The sequence below is a fragment of the Antechinus flavipes genome, chromosome 3 (assembly GCF_016432865.1).
Source record: "Antechinus flavipes isolate AdamAnt ecotype Samford, QLD, Australia chromosome 3, AdamAnt_v2, whole genome shotgun sequence".
Classification (NCBI taxonomy): domain Eukaryota; kingdom Metazoa; phylum Chordata; class Mammalia; order Dasyuromorphia; family Dasyuridae; genus Antechinus; species Antechinus flavipes.
Window position 1 is genome coordinate 59,934,017 of NC_067400.1, and position 23,158 is coordinate 59,957,174.

A 23,158-nucleotide genomic window follows, 5' to 3' on the forward strand; every position below is an offset into this window, starting at 1 on the left:
GTAGATAGAGAGACTATTAGCTGTGCTCAAGGAGAAAGTTGAATCCACTGAATCATGAAACGGATTCTAATATCAAACAGCATTCAGTTCCATACAGTCCTTTTCCACATACAAAGTGATCTTTATTTCACAGCCAATGAGCTGCTGAAATCAAACTATAACTTTTTGACATTCTCACTACAAATGATGCAAGTTAGAAGCATATTATTTTTTAATTGTTCATCTTCATGACTCCATCATGTGGTTTTCTTGGCAAAGATACTGAACTAGTTTGCAATTTCCTTCTCCAGTATGTCCCCATTGTACAGATGAACAACTGAGGCAAATAGAGATTAAGTGATTTGCCCAGAGTTATACAACCTAATAAGTGTCTGAAGTCATATTTGAATTTAGATCTTCCTGATCTCAGGACTGGCACTCGATCTACTGTGTCACTTAGCTACTCCATACAGAAGGGGAGATAAATGGAAAGATGGCTGAGGCTTTCTATCTCCTCTCTAGGTATCTTGCCTTATCCTACCCAGGATGTAAGGAACTCTTCAATATTTTAAGACATAATTAGGGAGAAATTAGGGTGCTTTATCAGCTCCTAAATAAGTTAGGAATGAGTATTTCCTCTAATAAGGGATGTTCCCCTGTGGTTGAGGTATATGGGACATTCAGAAGAATTAGCACTTATATAGCTAGTTCCCCAGCTTGCCAAAGAGATCCATGAAACAGAAAAGGTTAAAAATCCTAAAGTAAAACTTTAGGAATGGGTGTCATTCTGTTTTGTACAGACTTGCTTGCTTCATTATTTCACTTTTTTCATTCCTTGACTTTGTGATAGAAGGATCATAGAATTGGAACCAGAAACAATCTTAGAAGCCTTCATTTTATAGATGAAAAGATTAAAGCCCAGAGAGACTAGTTGGTTTGCCCAAGGTAATTATTAAGTGACTATAGAAAGATGTGAACCAAGGTGCTTCTGATTCCAAGTCCAGTGCTCTGTTCACCACACCAGACCTGTGCCTGCCAGCAGGGACACAAAACTCCTGACTTGGTGCAGCCTGAACCAGATTAAAATGTAATTGGGAAATGTTTAACAAAATAAATAAAAGTACAATCCCACACAGATAATGTTAATCTGTGGTTTTCTAGGTCAATTTGCAGTTGGAGGGTTCCATTTCTATTTGAATTGGATATTATTGTATTACACCATGAAATTTCTCAGTGCTGTAATGCTTTTTAAGAAGAACATGTATCCAGATAGAGGGTGCTGTCAGGTAGTGAGTAATTATAAGGTGGAGAACTGAAAACACCCAAAAATATACCTGGACCCTTTCTGTTGCAATAGCTTCCGACACAGGAATTACAATTATACTTTAACAGGAGAGAAGTGACTGGCTTCTGGTGACATAGTCATTGCACAATCAGCTGTCTTTTTGCACTCAGACCGTCAATTAGTTATAGTAAAACATTAAAATACCAAATAAAAAAAAGGGTAAGTATGGGACAATGTGATCTGTGATTATAGCAGCTCCCAATAAACCTGATGTCTCTGAAAAACAACAGGAACAAAAAAAGGAAAGACTTCGAAAACCACGATTTCTTAGAGAAGATTAACCATTGAGAACTAGTCACCAGAACAAAGAGGCTGAAAGAACCTTTAAGCCATCAACAACATTCAGTCTTCTTGGCAAGTAGGGAGATAAGGTGGCCAAAGGTAGCACTAGTTTAAAGGACAAACTCACATACAAAATTTGACAGAGGAATGTGAATACCATAGACAAATACTCTTTTACAAAACCATGAAAAGCAATTGAGAAGAAAATGAGTTTGCAAGAAGTATGGCCTAAGATCCAATTGAAGTAAGATCACACCAAGAAAATTTTCAGATGAAGTTGGAAGGGTACAACAAAATAAACATGCAATGGAAAATATTTGTTGCTGTTTCTATAGTGATCTACATTCATTTCCAAATTCCACCAACTGTGCGGTGCCCTCTCTAATGCTGCCTTCCTTTTGACTACTTCTCCAATATCCCTCCTCTATTTCTCAGCCATCTTCTTAAAAATGCTATAAATATTCACCTTTATTTTCTATTTTGTCACATAATCCTCAATCCTTTGCAATCTAGCTTTCAATTCAATAATTTTACTGCTTCTTCTTCAAAGTTTCCAACAATTCCTTAAATGTCCAATCTGATCATATTTTCTCACTCTTCATCTTTCTCAATCTTCCTGCTCACCTTTTCCTCCTGGATATTTTATACTTTTTGAACTTTTAGGATGTGATTATTTCCTGTGTCTCCTTTTTGCTTAATGGGCTCTTTTTAATCCTCTGTACCAGTTCCTTTCTCTATCTATGTGTGTCTGTCTGTCTCTGTCCGTCTCTCTCTGTTTGTCTCTCTTTCTCTGTCACACACACAGACACATACACACAGATACACTCCTTTACTCATTGTCACAAGTTTCTTCTAAAATGTGCCCAATTGCCAAATGGGGAAAAGACATGGGACTAACATGTTTTCATAAAGCAAAGAAAGGGACAAGTGATCAAGATGGCAAAGTAGTAGTAAGAAAGCTCTCTCTCACCCGTCCTCCATAAAGAGCTAGGAAACAAAGTCTTGATCTAGAAATCAATGACCTATTTTTCTACTAGCCCAGAGAAGCATAACAAAACAGAGAGGTCTGTGAACATTGGGGATGTTATCTGACTAGGTCCTGGATCCAGCAAAAAGAGGATTAAACTTATGTAGGGTGAAGGAAAAGTGCTACCTGGTATCTCTGTTGCTTACTACCCAGTTCTGGATCCCAGATGAGAGGGAGTCTGAAAGAAGTGTAAAAAGAGACTTCTTGCTAGAGAAACTGTGGTGGGTCTTAGTCTGTATACAAAGCATAAAGCAAGTTCAGAAGCAAGGAGAAGCTGTGAGAATCAAACTTAGAAGGAGAATAAGATCTCAGTTCCATCTTATAATCCAGTCTGAAGCCTGAAAAGGAACAACCAAGGCATGAATCTTAGACCAAAGGGAAGCTATAGTTCTGTCACTGAACCAGTGAGTTTTCCATTTGGATAATTGTGTCAATTTACTGAACCTCTTAAAAGAGCAAATCCAGAGCTTTTGCACAAACCCAAACCTGGGTCAGGCACTTGCAGAATAAGACTAATTGGCAGTGATCAAATTTTTCTCTGGATTAGATAACTTTGGGAACACTGAAAGCTTGTGGGTCCCCAGGCTGAGCTGTTCCTGAGATTCCATAGCAACAAGATAATCAATATCCTTTAAAAAGTACCAGCAGGAGTAGCCCAAACATTCTTTTCAGAAATGCAGACAGCACAACCTTAATGTATAGTCTAAAGTCAGAAAATAGATTAGAAGAATAATCAAACAAGACAACAAACAAAAGTCTCACCAAAAAGCTATTATGGTGACAGGGACATCCAAAACATACCCAAAAGAAGAGAATGACCACAAAATATCTACAAATAATATATCAGAAATATACAGTTTAGGAACAAATTTTTCTAGAATTCCTAGAAGAGACACAGCATGAGTTTAAGGGGAAAGTTTTTAAATGATTGTGTTAAGTAAATGAGAATACTAGAAAATAAATTAGAAAAGAAATAAGAATTATAAAAGAAAGAATTATAAAGAGAAATTACTAAAGGGACACACTAATTTCTCAAATGACAAAATCCCCCCAAATTAGAATGAACTAAATAAAGGCCACTGATTCCATAAGATAATAAGAAATATCAAAATAAAGTCAAAAGGAGGCAGGGAAAACAGAACAAAATGTAAGTTATCTCATAGCAAAAAATTACTGATCTGTAAAGCAGATCAAAGAGAGATAATTTAAGATTATTAGTACTATCTTAAAACAGAGAGAGAAGGAAGGAGGAAGGGAGGGAAGGGAAGAGAGAGGGGGAGGGGGAGGGAGAGCCTGAAATTATAAAAGAAAACTGCTCAGATCTCTTACAACTAGAAATTTTCTGAAAGGACATATAAAAGGGAAAAAATCCAGAAATATTGTAACTAAAAATCCAAAATTTTAGGCCAAAGAAATACAAGCAGTCAGAAAGAAAGAATTCAACATTTGAGGAGCCACAGTCAGAAAGAAAGAATTCAAAATTTGAGGAGCCATAATCAGAATCATCCACGATTTAGAAGTCATTACTATAAAGGAATGTTGAGTTTGAAATATGATATTCTAAAAGGCAAAGGATATAAACTTAGAAATAAGAATAAATTAATCCAGCAAAAAAACAGAGGAAAATGGACTTTTAATAAAGTGAAGGACCTCCAAGCTTTCCTGATAAAAAAGTTCAGAACTATGTAGAAACTTAGAAATACAAACAAAGGAGTCAAGAGAAACATCAAAGTAAGCATGAACAAACAATAATAAGAAACTAAATGAGGACAAGTTGTCTATATGACAATGTAGATGGTAAATGTGCTCCCTCTGAAATTCATAATCATCAGAAATTATTGAGGGTGTATAACTAGACAGAAGGCCTGTAAGTAATGATGTCTTGATCTTAAAAGAATAATGAAAAGACAGAGGAAGAGTAATATATGAGAGTTGGGGAATTGGAATGTTAAGGAAATATTTCATATAACTGGGGTATTCAGGTCTATATAGACCTGGATCAAGGCGTGGAGGAAGTGGCTGACACCTGAAGCTTATCCTCATCTAACTGATCAAAAGGAAAAGAATATATATGTGTGTTTACATATATGTATATAAGAATTAGGTAAAGAAACACATTTCACTTTATAGAAAAATAGGAGGTAAAGAGAAGAAAGGAAAAAAATAAGAGGAAGGGGCAATTAAAGGAGGGATTAGTCCTATACAAAACAAACTTTATCTTAGGGTATATAAAAATTTTTAGCTCTTTTTGTGGTGGCAAAGAATCTAATGCTCATAAACTGGGGGAAGAACAAAACAAAATATGTTTTGTGTGTGTGTGTGTGTGTGTGTGTGTGTGTGTGTGAGATATAATGCTATTATACCATAAGAAATGAGGAATGAATGGCATGATTTCAGATAAGCCTGGGAAGACTTGCATGAATAGATACAGAAAGAAGGTGAATTGAGAAAAAACAAGAGAACATGGTATACAATGACAACAATATTATAAAGACAAACAACTTTGAAAAACTGAGGAACTCTTACAAGTGTAATGACCAATGGAAATTGTAGAGGATTCATGATGAAACATGCTCCTGATAGACACTTGAAGACATCTGGGGGTAAAAGGGGTGGGGCAGAGCATGGCTTTAACTCTATATATTTGTTTCGGAGTTTTTTTTTTTTTTCTTCTAGAGAGACGTGAGGATAGGAGGAGAAGGTAGGGTTTTGCTCACTAAAAAAAAAAAAAAAAAAAAAAAAAAATCCAATTAAAAAAATATATAAATTTGACTGTCATTCCATAACTCAAACTTAGGTAGCTCCCTCTTGCCTCTGATGTAAACTCCTTTGTTTAGTTTTTTAAATTCCTTACAACCTGACTTCAAATTTCCCTTATACACCATGATCCTGCCAAAAAACATTCCCATCTCCCTTCTTGGAGCCTTTATATTGTTTAACTCAAATACCTGGAATATACTCCCTTTTTTCTACCTCATAGAAAATCTCCTTTCTTCTAAAACTTGGTCCAAGAAACCTTTTCCAATATCCTAGTTGCTAGTATTCTCCCCCTGAAAACATTATTAAATAAATAAATATTGATTGACTTCATAAGATAGTGTCTAAACAGAAGGGTTTCCTGGATCAAAAAAGGTTTTCTGGAAACTCCCAATACTAGATGATCTTGTTCTAACTACATCTATCCTTGTCATATAAAGCTTTCTGATGAGAGGAAACCCCTATGAGTGAGGAAGAGTAGCCTAGAAAGAAACAGACAGCATAGAACATCAATGAACAATTGGCCTGAAGTCAAAGGAATTTTGCCAGCTCCTCCCTTTGCTCTTATCTCGTTTACTTCTGCTTGGTATAATTCCAGGTGCCTAAGGTCTGCTTCTTCTAGATAGGTTCATTTGGAGAAGCCTCAAGCTTCCCTAGTTATTTGGTTGCAGCATCTTGAGCACTTCAGATCACTAACCACCTCAAGCCACTCACATCTAGCTTGAAGTTCTTGGCATGGATGGTCTCTCCCAGATATTCGTAGTTGGTCTTTCCAGAACCAAAAATAACCTTTTGACTTGAGAGCCTTTGATGCCTCCTAAATTTGGCATTTAATTCCCTTCTCAATGTAATTCCAGATCAAGTTCCCAGGCTTCCCCATTCCCACCCCTCTGACCCACCCCCCAATGCTTTTATTTTTGCCTTTCATTCACACTATGTGTAATCATTCAGTAATCAAGCATTTATTAAGCATATACTATGTGCCAGGTATTGTGCTAGGTGCTGGGGATAAAAACAAAAGATTTTTTTTTGAAGGTCTCTGTACTTTTTTATTATTTTTTTTTAATTTTTTATTTTCAAAACATATGCACTGATAATTTTTCAACATTGATGCTTGCATAGCCTTGAAAACAAAAGATTAAAAAAATTTTTTTTGCCCTCCAAGAAACTGGAGCCTGAGTGAATGTCCAACAGTTGAAGAATGGTTGAATAAGTTTTGGTATATGAATGTTATGGAATATTATTGTTCTACAAGAAATGATTAGCAGGATGATTTCAGAGAGGCCTGGAAAGACTTACATGAACTGATGTGAAGTGAAATGAACAGAACCAGGAGATCATTATACATGGCAATTACAAGACTATACAATGATCAGTTCTGATGGACATGGCTCTTTTCAACAATGAGATGATTCAAACCAGTTCCAATGATCTTGTGATGAGGAGAGCCATCTACACCTAGAGAGAGGACGGTGGGAACTGAGTGTAAATCACAACATAACATTCTCACTCTTTTTATTGTTGTTTATTTGCATTTTGTTTTCTCATTTTTTCTTTTTGATCTGATTTTTCTTGTGCAGCAAGATAATTGTATAAACATGTATACATATATTGGATTTAACATATATTTTTAACATGTTTAACATATATTGGATTACTTGCCATCTAGGGGAAGAGGTGGAGGGAAAGGGGAGAAATTTGGAGCAGAAGGTTTTGCAAGGGTCAATGTTGAAAAATTATCCATGCATATGTTTTGAAAATAAAAAGCTTTAAAAAAAATTTTTTAAAAAATAAAATTAAAATTCCCGCCCTCACTAAGGAATTAAAATATATGTTTATAAAGAAACATAAAGGTGTATGTTCCAAGTGAACTAGTCCACTTAAGTATACTTTAGAGGGTAGAGATTCTTTGTCATATATAAGCCGCTCCTCTATAATATATATGAAATTGTTTTTTGTTTGGCTCTGAATTTTAAAAAATTTAACAAGCCAACTAGCTCATTGATTCTTCCCCAATATCAGTATTTCATCTTCTATTACCATGGTTTTTTAATTTATGGAATAAAACAAGTATTTCAATAACATTGTATAATAAAATATGATTGCACATGAAACTAAATCTATTACATATAATTTGCCTTTTTGTCACAGTCTGACCCAGTCTCAGTCTGAGTCAGTCTCCTCTAGCAGTCTGCTAGTCTGCCAGTCTCAGTCTGAATCTCACTTTGTCCCCAGTTCTTAAATACTCTATTACAATTACATCATTACAGTATACTGAGCATAAGCCAATCTAAAGTGATTATATCATTATATCAAACTAGATATATGTGAACTAAAGAACTATTATCTCATCAATTCCACTGCATTAACACCTTGTTTCAAGAATACTTCTCCAGAGTTTTGGCCCTCTACACCTTTTCTTTTAAACTATAATAAAGTTATCCTATAAATTCCTTCTTTTCTTTTATGTTTTTAGACAATCTCCTCCACCAGAGAATGCCTTGATCTTTTCTGACTTCTGCTTTTTAATATCCCTGGCTTCCTTCAAGGCTCTGCCCATATGCCATGTCCTACAGGAAGCCCTTCCTAATCTTGCTAATTAATTGGTAGTGCTCACTCCTGCCTTAAATAGTCACATAGATATTTATATGCTCCATCCCCCAAATGTGAGACATTGAAAGTGGGGAGGGGAAAAAGGGGAGAAAAATCCTAGTTTTTTTTCTTTCGTTTCCTTTTCTTTCTTTCTGAGTAATTGGAATTAAGTGATATACCTAGGAAGTGTTAAGTGTCTGAGGTCACATTTGAACTCTGCATGGTCCTCCCGACTTCAGAGCTAGTGCACTATTCAGTACACCATCTCACCAACCTTTTTTCTCTTCTTTACAAAACACTTCTACTGATGACAAGGATGCTCATCTTAAATGGGACCTTTTTCTTCCTTTTCATTTGGATAGTACATGGGGCAAGGGAAAAGGAAGTAGATTTTGTTTTTATTCTATATGCTCCTGCATTCATCATCTGTGATAGATTATTCCAGTAGAATGTAAATTCCTTGAAGTGAACAATTGCCTTACTTAAATGACAGAGTAAATAAACTGCTTGTCCTGAGGACAAGACAACTTACAAAGGCAACTTCAGACATTTCCTAGCTGTGTGACCCTGAATGAATCATTTAATCTCTATTTGCCTCAACTTCCTCAACTATAAAACACACCTATCTCAAAGGGTTGTCAAGAGGATCACAACAAAAGAGATATTTGTAAAAATAATTCCTAACACACAATAAGTGCTTAAAAAATGCATATTCCATTCCTCATTTTCTTATGTATTTGTATCTCTGGAATCTATTACAATGCTTGCTTATAGCAAGGAGCTTAATAATTATTTTTTAATTGATTAACAGCACTTTGTGAGGCAAATCTTCACATTAAGATGGGCCAACTGAAAACTGACCCAAGCTTTAAAATCTTTAGTCTTTTAGCTATAGAATTTCAGCATTCACTAGATTTAAATTTACTTTTCACAAGTTCTCACTCTCAAGACATGTTAAAATGTCCTATACTTTGTTCTATATCCTCGGTTTCCAAATTAGACATATCAAAATGTTATTTAATTTCTTGAGTCTCAACTGGCATGAAAGAAAATATTCTCAAAGCTAGGGGAGCAATTTATATTTATTTCCTATCTTCATCTCATCCAGCATTCTCTAGTAATTTGATTCTTCTAAATTGTGGACCAAAGGTGAAGGGATATAAAAATCTGCTGCATCATCAGTACATTTTCCAAAACTAACCTTGATGGTCTTCACTCAAAGGATTATATTTGGCCCCTTGCAAACAAAGGTCAGAAAACACTTGTGTTTGCTTAAGGTAACATCCTGGGTCAAAGGCCATATGTCAATTCTCTTTTATTTCCATTCCTACCAATGTACCAAACTCTCCCAGATTTCCACTTTCTCTGACAAGTAGTAAAAGGAATTTATCTTCACTCATATTTTAAGAAAAATAAAATTCATAAAATAATTTTTGTATACTAATGATCTAGAAACCTCAAGAACAATTTTTTCCTAACTGCAACAAAATCACCAAAATATCAGAATCTCCTCATTCAAATATTTCTGACTGTAATTTCATTCTAAGGAAAGGCTGTTCCTTAATCACTTATACATTCTTCTCAGTACATCCCTTAAAAATATTTTTTATTTTGCATTCCATCAATGTTTATAAAGGAAATACTATTTTTGTATTGATTTCCATTGTAAAATTGGAGATACATTCTCACTTGGGAAAGGAGGAAAGTTCTCAGTAAACTAAGTTGAAGATTTTCAGTAAAGAAAGGGATAAAGTGGTGAATCTCATAGCACAGAAGAGTTTTAAGCATCCCAGGGTTTTTGAAAATCTTTTTGAATTCTGCCCTTTTTTCTTGACTGCCCAACAGTTATATAGATCATGGCTATTCCCTGCTAGGACCTTTCCCCCAATCCTAACTGGAAAAAATGGATAGAGCCATAGCATCCTTCCCATGACTGACTAGGAGTCCTTTGCTCCCAAAGCCATAGTTCTCACATGTTGCTTTTCTTCCTTTGCTAACATTACCTGACATAGTAAATGCTTAATAAATGCTGTTCTCTATATGTATTTCAAAGGAATAACAAAGCTGGAGTCTTTAGGTTCTGTATAAATTTTCTTTTATTAAAAATACATTGTAGCTACTATTCATTCCATTTTCACTGGCCAAAAAGAAAAGTGTAAGTAAAATCATTTTTATGTATCAGTAAAGCAGAGCTGATACAGTTTTTCAGTAGAAATGATTTCCCTAGAATTTTCTTTAAGACAACTCTTTGGTGGATGCCCATCATTTGGAGAATGGCTGAATAAATTGTCATTTGTAACTATTATGGAATATTATTGTTCTGTAAGAAATGACCAGCAGGATGATTTCAGAACTTACATGAACTGATGCTGAGTGAAATGGGCAGGACCAGGAGATCATTATATACTTCAACAATATATATTATATGATGATCAGTTCTGATGGACGTGGCTCTCTTCAACAATGAGATGAACCAAATCAGTTCCAATAGAGCAGTAATGAACTGAACCAGCTACACCCAGCGAAAGAACTCTGCGAGATGACTATGAACCACTACATAGAATTCCCAATCCCTCTATTTTTGTCTGCCTGCATTTTTTATTTCCTTCATAGGCTAATTGTATACTATTTCAATGTTCAATTCTTTTTGCACAACAAAATAACTGTTTGGACATGTATGCATATATTGTATTTAACTTATACCTCAACATTTTTAACATATATTGGTCAACCTGCCATCTGGGAGAAGGGGTGGAGGGAAGAAGGGGAAAAGTTGGAACAAAGGTTTTGCAATTGTCAATGCTGAAAAAATACCCATGCATATATCTTGTAAATAAAAAGTTATAATATAATTTAAAAAATTAAATTCCAGTGATATAATTCCCCAAGTTAGAAGGGGCCAATAAATCTGTTTTTGAAAAGGAAAAAAAAAGATAACTCTTTGAAAAGGCAACTAAGTGGTACAGTGAATAGACCATCAATTCTAGAATTTGGGGGAAACTGAGTTCAAATTTTACCTTAGACACCTACAGTCACCTAATTATGTGACCCCAGGCAAGTCACTTAATGTTCATTGCCTGCAAAAATTAAAAAAAAAATTAAAAAGACAATCTGAAAGGTAAGTAATAGAGGTTCATCACCATTTTTAGGGATGAGGAAATCAGTAAGTAAATGTTTAGGTCTGGCTATTAAAGGGATTGGGAGTATTTAGTCCAAAGAAGATTTTTTTTGTTGGTGGGGGAGAACATGATAAGCTATATAACAATCAGAGAAGACAACTAGGATGTCGAAGAGGCCCTAATCTATGCTCTAAAGAGCAGTTGAAGGAACTGGAGGCATTTACCTAGAGAAGACTCACAAATGGTCATGACCATTTTTTATTTTTGTTTGTTTTTTAATAAGCTCTTCATGTGGGTACAAGAACTAGTCTGGAAGCCAGAAAGGTCTGGATATAAATCTTGTCTCTGATACATTAATGTCTGCATAACCCTGGCATATAATTTAACTGCTCAACACTAGATAATTCTTTAAGACTATATGGGTATGAGGTGGGAATGGGGAATGGGGACAAATAAATATTTATTAAGTACTATTATGTGCCAGCCACTGTTCTGAGCTTTCTGGATGTCTCAAAATAACCCTATAAGATAGGTATTATATTTCCCATTTTATAGTTAAGGAAACTGAGACAGGTAGCAATTAAGTTATTTGCCATGGTCACACAATTAGTATCTGAAGCTAGAATTGAACTCGGGTTTCCTGATTCTGGGGCCAGTGCATTATCCATGTGCCAATGAACTGTCTCTAGCAGAAAAAGTGCTGCCCTGCTTTGGTAGGGGAAGCTTATTTATTTGGGATCCTTATAATCCATTAAATCATTGGTCTGGTTCCTATTTCCCTACTCCATGTGGAAGAGGGTTTATTAGACTTATTCTCTATGATCTCAGAGGACATAACTAGGAACAGTAGTTCAGATTTCAAAAAAGCAAATTTAGATTTCATATAAGGGAGTGAAATCTAGCTGTCCAAAATGAAATGGGACTCCAGGGAATTAGTGAGGTTTCCCTTTCTGCACATATTCAAGTGAAGATTTGAACTTGTAAGAGGTGTTGTTCCTTGTGATTTAAATTTGGACTTGATGGCCTCTGAGGTCCTTTTTCACTCTGATATTCTGGGATTCCCTCATGATCCTACAGCTAGTCTTAAAATCATGATTCAAGACAGGATGATTTCAGAAAAACTTATAAAGACTTATAAGAATTGATACAGAATGAAGTGAACAGAACCAAGAGAACACTGTACATAGTAATAGCAATATCATAAAGATGATCAACTGTGAAAGACATAGGTATTCTCAGCACTACAAAAATCCAAAACAATATCAAAGATCTCATGATGAAAAACACTGTTTCCAGAGAAAGAAATGATAGTGTCTGAACACAGAATGAAGCATCGTCTGTCTGCCTGTCTCTTTTCTCTTTCTCTCTTTAACCCCTTCTTTCTCTATTCTAGAAAATGACCAACATGAGAATATTTTACATGATTGCACATGTATAGCTTATATCTGATTGTCATCCACTCAGGGCAGGGAGGAGAGTGGAGAAGAGGGAGGGATAGAATTTGGAACCCAAAACTTATAAGAAAACAAATTACAAATTATTTTTTACATGTGATTGGGGGGGAATATTTTATAAATAGAATCATGACTCAAAGTCTGGTCTGAATCTAAGTTAAAGTGTTAAATTAATATTTTTGACTGATTAAATTATATGAAAGGGGAGATAAAAGTCCTTCTGCAGGAACAAGCCTTTTGGAAAATAGAAAGTGCCAGGCAAAAATATCCATTCTTGTCCTTCTAACTTACTATGATCCTAGTTTGCTTCCAGGGTCACATCTATCATGTATCACTCCTCCACTCAAAAATCTTCATGAGGTTACCCTGCTGTCTATCATTGAAAGTACAAATTCCTGTCTAGCATATTATAAAATGGAAAGATAATGGATCAACAGTCAGAGGACAGAAGATCGATTACAATTTAACTCTGCTTTTTAGTACCTGTACAACATTGAAAAACATTGATAGCTAACATTTATATAAAGCTTGTTATTTATCAGCTAAGTGAAATACAATTATTCTTTCACCTAAACCTCAATAACCCCAGGAGATAGGAGCTATATTATCCATCATCATCCCCATTTTAAAATTGAGGAAATTGAGAAAGGGAAATTAAGTAACTTGTCTAGATTCACAAGCTAGTTTCTCAAACTACTCAAACCACATTCCTCAATAATCTAATCACAATGAGATTTGTTCTTAAGGAAAATGGCAAGTGATGAAATGGAGTAGAGAGGGGCTCAAGGATGGGGGAATCAAGGATGGAGGGTTTAACTTCTACTCATCTTACAAAACCCAATTCAAAAAATTATTTCCAAATTTGAATTCAGGATTTCCTGACTCCAGACTCTATCCACTGTGCTACCTTCATCACTCTGGATACCACTCAGAAACTGAGGAAACCACTCAGTTTCTTCTGTAAAATGAGAGAGCTAGTTTAGATGAACTCTCTGGTCCCTTCAGATCTATGAACTAACTAATGAATCTTTCATAAATTAGTGCCTTCCTACATTTCAACGCTAATCTTTCCTCCCCTATTTTTGTCTATTCCAGCTAAATCAAATAATTCTCTGCCTCCAGTACATTTCAAGCTTGGCTTTCCACACTTTCCTTTCTCATACCTGACATGCCTGCCGTCTCCAGCTTTAATCAATCAACCAGCATTTATCAAGTGCTTACAAAGTGCTAGCCATTTCTAAATCTTGAAGATACAAAGACACAGGTGAAAGAATCCTTGACTTCAATAAGCTTAGATATGTGCTCATATTAAAGATACAGCATGTACCCAGAAAAATATATCTTTAATACAGCAAAGGTAGTTTTGGGAGGGGCCCCAGCCAGTACATAGGAAATGACAAGCAGCCACTGTGCCTGGATTAAAAAGCAGGGAGTAAGGTGTCACAAGACTTGAAAATTATCCAGGTAGTAAGGAGATTTAAACGTCAAGCACAATAGTTTATAATTTATCCTTACAGGTAATTGAGAACATCTGGAATTTCATTAGTGGTCTGACCACAAATGACACAATCATATTTGTCTTTTAGAAAAATGATTGATGATGGAATGGAATAGTGAGGGGTTCAAGGATGGGGAACCCAACATCTGTTAACTTCTACGCATCTTGCAAAGTCCAACTCAAAATACCACCTCTTCTAGGAATCTTTCCTGGATTTCTCCAAGCCTCCTCTCAAGCAACTCTGGTTTATATTCTTTAGGCCCTCAAACAACTTAGTTTTAGACTTCTCTAAAGCAGTTATCTTGAATATTGTGGCTTTGTTTGTATTTCCTCTATCACTTACACCTTAAGCTTTTTGAGGATAAGGTCCTAGTCTTATCTAAACTTTGTATCTTTCCAGTTTCCAGGACAGGACTTTGTAAACTGCAGGCAAACAACACCATTGCTTGTATTTGCCTTTTAGGCCCCAAGAGGCATATAAGATCAGAGATAACAGAACACAAAATTATTTCCACAAAAGCAAACCATATGAAATGGGCGCTCACAATTAAAAACATAATCCTCTTCTTGTATTATGCTCTCGATATGGAAATGCACATTAAAAAATTCAGAAAAAAATTAATAAAAAGATTTTCATAGACAGCTTTGGTCCAGAGAATCCAAACCTCCACAGCCCAACAAAATAAAGCTAGCAGTAGAAAGCGCTTGGAGGAAGGTGCCTTAGCTCATCAGGCAAGTTTCCATCAAGAAGCCTGTCTTTGCCCTAGTTGGGTCTGATTAAGTATGTAAGCAGTGGACTGGACTTAAAACATGCCTGGAAAATGCTCCTGGGTCCAATGATTTCAAGAAATCCAATTCCCTGACGTATACAGATCCAGCGTCCCCCCTTTCTGCACCACAAATCAAGGGGAAAAAAAAAAATCAAAGCAGTTATTTGTCTTGGCTGCGGGCAGCAAGGAAAGCCCTGGTGTATTTTTTTTTTTTTTAATACCTGACCCAAAGAAAGAGAGGCGCCTATATTTCCTATATTAAATGATTGTCAACAGTCCTGCCCTCGGCTGGTTGGATGGGTGAAACTTAGCTCTCTCCATAATTTGTTTAGCTACGATTTCGCTTCTGGGTGGAAGGGGAAGAGAGGCGGGGTGGTGGGAGCAGAGTGGGGAGAGGCAGCTAGCTAGTCAAATTCTGGGCCCGAGATGACAGACCTGAAGGGGACTGCCTAGGACTGGACAGCGCCGAGGGCAGGACGGGATCCTCAAGGCCGGGGGCATCCCCATCCCACTAGCCAACTGGTGGGGCTCTTACCCAGTAGGAGGAAGGAGAAAACCCATTGGAGTACCGCAGCGGTCTGCAGCCTCCTCTCCAGGGGGAGGTTTAGTGGGGCAAACTGAACCTTCATGGCCTGCGCGGGACACGTGTGTCCGTCGGTCGGTGCGTCGGTCAGTCAGTCGGCTGGATGCAAACCTGATATCACCGGACCGTTACCGCCGCCGGGGCAGGTGGGAGGAGGGCAGCGGAGCCAGCCCGATCTCGGGTGCTGCCTGCGGGTGCTCCTCTCCTATACCTTCAGGAAGTCGGAAACCCGGCGCCTCCGCCCCCGCCCCCGCCCCCAGCCCCGGTGCGCCCGCGCTGCTCCCGCTCCGCGTACTTGGGGAGCCTGTCCGAGAGCCCGCGGCCACTAACCAGGCTGCAGCCTGAGGGCACCTTGAGCTGGCCATTGCCCAGTGGGTGGGAGGAGCCGCGGCCTTGACCCTGCCTTGGCTTTGGGGGCTGCCCAATCATTCCCGGGCAGGCATCCAGAGGTTCTCGCCTGGGGCCCGGGTGGCAGCTGCCATGGGAGGGTCGGTCGTCCAATTAGACTGACCCGGCCTCCGAAGACCGAGGAAAGTAAAGATTGTAGCGAGAGCAGAGGGGGTAATCTCACCCGCCGAGACCAACCAGATTGAGCAAGCGGAATCGTTTATTACGAGCTAATATGGCTTATCACCTAAACAGCTGGCCTTTGCTTCTTAACCATTCCATTCCCCCCACCTTTTTTTGGTAGCTCATTTCAGCTCTTATTCCAAGAACTCCAAGCCAACTATTGGAAGAAATAAATGACTCCTTGGAGAAACGATGGGCATGAGAATCAATAGAGAAAAGTGGAGCGGAATTACTTTCTGCGGACTCTGCTGGGCTTGGTTTTGTGGTTTACACAGCTTCGGAAGCCGAATATTTTGAGGGGGGAAAAAATCGATCCCTGGACTCTTCCACTAAGAAGACCTGAAGAGTGGATCAGGCAGTAGAGGCCCCCTAGGCATTTATAATGATGTGATAACGGAAAGGAAAATATAAGAAACCTGACTCATCCACCCCGCCCCCACTTGCGAAGGAAGAAAATGACAAGTATATGATTAATCTGATTTTCAGATCCTCAAGAGCAGGCTGCCTCTGAAAGATACCTGATATCTTGTAGACAATGAAAATAAAGTGCAAGGCGATAGAATAAGTATATGGATGTAATGGAATATTATTGTTCTATAAGAAATGATGAGCAGGGTGATTTTAGAAAAGCCTGGAAAGACTTATGTGAACTGATTCTGAGTGGAGGGAGCAGAACCAGGAGAATATTTGTACACAGTAATAGCAAGATTATGTGATGATCAACTATGATGGATTTAGCTCTTCTCAACAATACAGTGATCCAACACAATTCCAAAAGACTTGGGATAGTAAATGCCATCTCCACCAGAGAGAGAACCGAATGCAGTTGAAAGCATACTAGTTTCACTTTTTTTGTTTGCTTTTTCTTTCTCATGGTTTTTCCTTTTTGTTCTGATTTTTCTTTCATAACATGACTAATATGGAAATATATTTTAAATGATTGTACATGTATAACCTATATCAGATTGCTTTCTTTCTTGGGGAGGGGAAAATAAGCGAGGAAGGGAGAAAAAAAAATTGAAACTCAAAATCTTACAAAAATAAATGTTGAAAACTATCTTTAAATGTAATTAATTGGAAAAAGAAAATACTATTGAAAGAAAAAACAAAGTTTAGCAATAGGTCAGGGCTATTCCTAAGAGCCAGTGGGGCTGAGGGACAACTCCCAATTTGTTTTGTGTGTGTGTTTTTTTTTTTTAAGTGGCAAATCGTGGGTCAATTTTCACCTTCCAGTTTCCAAAAGACAAAATAAAAAGATTCTAATACTTGATGCTGTTAAAAACTGATAATGTCCTTTAGTGGAAAATGTCACCTTTGGAGCCATATCTCACTTCATTTATTCTGCGACTAAAAGATAATGAAGTTCTATCTGTGCTAGTAACTGAGGACTTGATTAAGTCTCTTTACCTTTGAACTCATAGATTTAGAGTGGAAGAGATATTTGCATTGTGTAAATATGTAAATAAATATTATGTAAATATAAAATATTATTTTATCTGCTAATTATAGCAACGTGGATAAAATGTGGGAGAGTGAAGTCTAGAAGATTAATTTTCCTAAATTTGAATCCAGCTGTAGACTCTTTATAGCTATGTGATCCTGGGAAAGCCACTTAATCCTGTTTGCCAATTTCCTTATCTACATAATAAACTGGAGAAGAAAACGGCAAATCACCTCAATAGTTCTGTCAAGAAAACCTCAAGTAGCGTCATAGTTAAATACAACTTAACAACAGCAACCCTTAATTTCCTTTAAAAATTCTAGACTTGGAATCATTATCCTTCCCTTTTTACAGATGAGAGAATTTAAGCTTTCAAGAATTAAAGTCACTTGACCAGAGTCCTAGCTCTGTCCTGACTATGGTGACTTTGCCCCAGTCACTTAAACTTCACAATTCAGCTTCTTCATCTATAATATAAGGTTATTATCATTTGCTCTATTTGCTGCACTAGGTTGTTGTGAGGATCAAATAAGATATTAAGAACATTGTAATCTCAAAGGTGGGCTTATAAATCTGAGTTGTTACTAACATTTTATCTACACTACAACCACTGAACTCTTGGCTTTTGTTTCAATATGATTCTTTCATGATACCAACTAGTGATAAATTAATAGGTTTTTTTCTGATTTTACTGTTATATTGACTAATTGAACAATTTGCAGAATTGAGCAGCAAGTGCATTCAGGGGAGAGGTACCATAATGAAATAAAGAGAATGCTGTGTGTGGTATGATTAACAGAGTCCTGGACTTGGATTCAAGAAGATCCCAATTCAAATATTTTACTTTGATATTTGCTACTAGGATATTAACAAGCAGGATTCACAATCTCTCTAGACCTTTAACCAAGACTTATCTACCAAGTTATGAACTGTGACCTAAATTAGTAGAGGGATTTCTCACATCCATGTGTGAGATCCATATCATCCCCATCAAAAAGAAGTTTTTAAAAATCCCGTATCAGCTTTGCTAGTACTAGGCTCTGCAATCAAAAAGATGAAATGACATCCTTGTTCTTAAGTAGTGCAACTCACCTGCAAAGGACTTTTCCTGAGTTCCCTATTTGCTAGTACTTCCCCCAGTTACTATGCAAGAAGTTTCCCCAGTGAGAGTTGTATTAATTATGTATCTATTTAAATTGATTTCCTATTATAGGTTTCATTTCCTCCCAGCAGAATTGTAATTTCTTGAAGGTAGTTATTTCTTTTTTTGTTTTTGTATGCATAATGCCTAGAACATAGTAGGCTTTTTGAATTGAATTAAAGGCTAACTTTTTTTCACAACATTGCCAACAATCATTCTTGACCAGAGGCCCCAAGATGTTGGAGACCTATTTGATCCCACTTTCTCTTACAATTAAGGGTAAAGGAAAGTGATTGTTAACATTTCTTCATGGATTACAAAAGACTGCTTTTAGGCATGAGTAATTAAAAATCACTTTCTTTAATTAAGGGATCATTACTTTTCCTGTCAAGGAACCATAATTGTCTTCAGCAGCAATTAAGTAGCATTGTGATTTTGCCAATAAATACTTATTGTTTTGCCACATAAAACATTAGTGGATCATGTAAGTTAGCATGTTCCTGTGAACAAATTGATAAGGAAAATGTAGACATAATAAGATATTTTTTAGTTCATCTTAAAACATGTGTTGCAGAGAAAGAGAAGTATTTATTATATACTGAATTAAAACTTAAAGAGATTGTGCTCAATGTCCATATCATTCCCCTGAAAAGTATGTAAACTCCTTATAGACAAGTTTTATTTTAGTCTTTTTTTCTCTGGCACTAAACACAGGGTTTTGTAATTAATATGTGCTTTTAAAATGCCTATTGAATTGAATTCAATTGTCTTTCCAGAAGATGCAACATACAGGAAGTTGGTGCATAATATTTTCATTCAAAAGGCTAAAGTTGATGCCTTTACCTTTTAAATTGATTTTATTAAAGTTGTCTTATATGTGACTACAAAAGTTCTTAATTCATCATTCTTTTTACTTACCCAGAACACATAAAAAATTAAATATTACATAAAGGCAAAATTTATCTTTTTATTTTCATTGGGGCAGTTAAACTTATACTAATGTCAATATTCCATGTAAAGTCTCTATATAACACCAGCTATATAACCTTACCATAGAATAGAAATAATGCAAGACAATATCATTTCTGCAAATCACCTAGAAATCATCATTAAGCAGAAAACAGATTTTGATATTAACTAATATCAGTAACAAATTTCTTTCTCTGATTAAGCCACGAATGTGATCCTTTTTATCTTTTTGCTACAATTAAGACTTCTTTCATAGTATATAAATCATTTCCCGACTATCTAGGTGCAACATACTCATACTGGAGATAAGCTATATGCTATATGTTTTAATGTTTGCAAAGTGCTTTATATCCATTATCATATTTGATAATATTCTTCAATATTCACAATATTCTTGAGCAAACTTATCAGATTATCTGAACTACCAGATCCCCCTTATATCCAGCTGGCAAATGGTTATGTTTTTATTCTAGGTGACAAGGCAAAGTTCCACAGGGAATGAGGCCATACTCTTGGTGGAATGCGGTGCAACCGCATCAGGGACCCTGATGGGGAGAATAAATCATTTCTTTCCTTCCGGATAGATCGATATATTTTGAGTGAATGGAATGAATGAATCAATGTCTTGTGCTCAGCTAAGTATGTTACCGTTGTAGAGTTGTGTGCAAACCTTAATGATAGAAATGATATTATTAAATACACATACATGTTAATGATAATATAGAGCTTGGTATTTAAAGAGCCGCTACTATTCTGGCACCTACTAAATCAGAACCTTTTCTGGGGTCATTGGCCTCTATGAACTTCTGGTAAAGTTGTTGGATGTGCCGAAGAATGTTTTTATATACATAAAATAAAATCCATAGGATTAAAAAGAAATCAATTATATTGAAAATAATTATCAAAATATATATTTTTAAAGTTCATGGAATCTTAAGAAATTCTACTCTAGAATGAAAAAAAAAATGATATGGAGAATGAGAAAAAAAATGTGAAGGGCTTGTGATGAAAGTGGTGGTAGTGAGGAGCCTGGGACAATGGAAACAGAGGCCCAGCCCATATTAATATCTGTCTGGTGAAGTACATTGTATGACTGTCCCTGAATACCTTCCACAGGTGTGTGGCATTCTCAGTTACCTACTCAATCAGGGCTATTTATGCTGGGGTTGATTACTGCCTCCACTACAAAAGCCTGGAACCTCCCAACGGGAAAATTGCTATGATTATTATTCTTTTCTTGTCTTGGTCCTAATACTTTTCCTCGTTTCTGGCTATTTGAACTTTATCTGCTATTCTGATTACTGGTTGCTAAAATGTTAACCTGAATTGAATATGATAAAATTTAATAGGTATGAATGGGAAGTTACACAAGAGGATTAAAAAATTAACTTCTTTGGTATAAGATGAGTGAACCTTGGATGGATAGCAAATGTCTGAAGAGGACCATATCAGAAAAGAATCTGAGGATTTCATCATAGAATGATACTTGCCTAACTCCTGATTTTATAGACAAAGCAACTGAAACTCAGAAAGTCAAAGATTCTACTGGTGGTAAATAGCAAATATAGAATTCAAATCCAGGTCTTCTGATTCCATGTCGTGTTCTTCTCATTAACTCATCTTGCCTTCCTTGTAAGGATTTTTAAAACCTTATATATGTCAATATTATTATTGTTGTTTTCATTTTATGGCTTCTGACTGTTGCTTTCCTGTGTGCCTTGCCTCAAAGTTTGTGTCCAGCAACTAAAACCGTTAAATCTAAGATTCATCATCTTGCTTAGAGTCTTTTTTTCTGGCTATTTTCAGTAGTCTCCTACTCATTCTAGGCTCTTTCCTAAGTTCCAACCTTGAATTTTGACTTGACTACTACTAGTTTCTAATTCTCTCCAAATGTGCTTCTTCCTCTGTCACTTATTCTACTTCAGTTATTTTTACAATGATGCATTTTTTAAAGTTTAGGAACAGAGTAAAAAAGCAAAGATGTCATTCTACCTAATTATATTTAGTAAAGTACAAACAAAAAAGCAGCATGGAGTCCTGGATTCAGGGTGTGTTCTGTCTTGCTTCTGATAGGTACTCTTCTATTTGTATCTCCAGCATTTAGCTCAGTGCTTTTCATACAGCAAGTACTTAGTATATGCTTTTGCGTGCATTCATTCCATATGCCTTGCTTTGTCACAGTTTTTCTAGTCTTCCTTCTTTGTCCTTTCCCCTCACCTCATTCAGAGAATGATCCTTCAATGGTGACAAACTGGTTTGGATTCTAACTAATTTTTGTTGGGGTAATATACTTCATACTTCATAACTTAGGACCTCAGGTAATAATACTCTAAGATTAAATATAAAGTTATAAAGGTCTTGACATTCTATATTGGAGAAGTTTCACACTCAGAATTTTCTGTACTAATAAAATCAGAGAGGTCCAGGCTTCTAGACCCAGAAAAATGAACCATCATTGCTGCCTTACTTGGGGCTCTAATCTGGGGGCAAACCCTTTTGAAGTTCTATTACAATATGATAAATTAATGGTCATGACTGACTGAATCACTCATTTAAATTGTAATTTTATGCCCTATCTCCATATATCAGTAAGAGAGATGAGTACAGAGCAGAAGTTTAGGCAAAACACTATGAGAATTGGGGGAAAAGAGTTCATTAGTATTCTGTAGAGAGTGGGGTGAAGGGATCAAAGAGGGTTTTAGGAAGATGGGCCTTGAATAAAATAAGTGGGGAAAATCCATTCCAATCATGAAGGCAATGTCATAAAGAAAATTTGTTTGTAAACTCCTTAAATGGGAGCAATCACCATTTCTATCCTACCTTCTGTTGTCCTGCCTTTGCTCATATATTGTACTTAATTCTGGAATGGATTTCCCTACTCGTGTCAGTCTTTGTACAAGGCCCATTTCCCATAGTTCTTACCCTTCTGCAAACTTCTTTGATCCCTCCATCCCATTCTTTAACAAAGTACAAATGAGTTTTCCCTCTCCAAATTTTCACAGCATTGTCTAGATTTCTGTTTTATACTTATCTCTCTTATATATGGAGATTATATATATACACACACATATACATATGTATATATGTATATATATATATATATACAGTTTAAATGAGTGACCCAGTCTGTCACGAGTTTTTATTATATTGAAATATAACTTCAAGAGCGTTTGACCCCAGGAATAGGGACCCTAATTAGGACAGAAATGTTGGTACATTTTTCTGAGTCTATTAGCTGGGCCTCTGATTTTATTAGCACGGAAAATTCTGCGTGTGAAACTGTCAAGATCTCTATAACTTTATATTGAGTCTTAGAATATTATTAACTGAGGCCCTAAGATATGAAGTATGTTACCCATGATCACATGGTGCAGATCAAAGACAGAGCTGGTCCTGAATCCATGATTCTCCATTGTCTTTTGTTTGTACATCAGTGAAATATTTGATAACATCTTTTACAAAGCATTTTCTTCACAACCGTCTTGTGAGGTAGGTAGTAAAAGTATCATTATTCCAATTTTTTCTATTAGGAATCTGAGATCCAGAGAGACTTGTCCATGAATGTGAATTATTTCTCATTCCATTTATGGAGTGAGAAACCTGTTGATCTCTGATCTTAGGGATTGGTGAT

The 23,158-nt window shown here is 36.3% G+C and overlaps 1 protein-coding gene across 2 annotated transcripts in view; it reads right to left on the reverse strand.

Annotated features, from left to right (window-relative positions):
* MOGAT1 (monoacylglycerol O-acyltransferase 1) overlaps nt 1-18,783 on the reverse strand; it is a 46,729-nt gene extending 27,946 nt beyond the window's left edge. Inside the window, exon 1 of one of the 2 annotated variants that reach the window (XM_051983463.1) lies at nt 15,518-18,783. Coding sequence is in view for 1 of the 2 variants with exons in the window: in XM_051983462.1 (XP_051839422.1) it covers nt 15,359-15,452 (94 nt within the window). In the remaining variant the exon portion in view is untranslated. Of the gene's footprint in view, nt 1-15,358 lie in introns of both variants that reach the window. The other variant, XM_051983462.1, reaches the window with a different exon arrangement.
* Between the last annotated feature and the right edge of the window lie 4,375 nt (nt 18,784-23,158).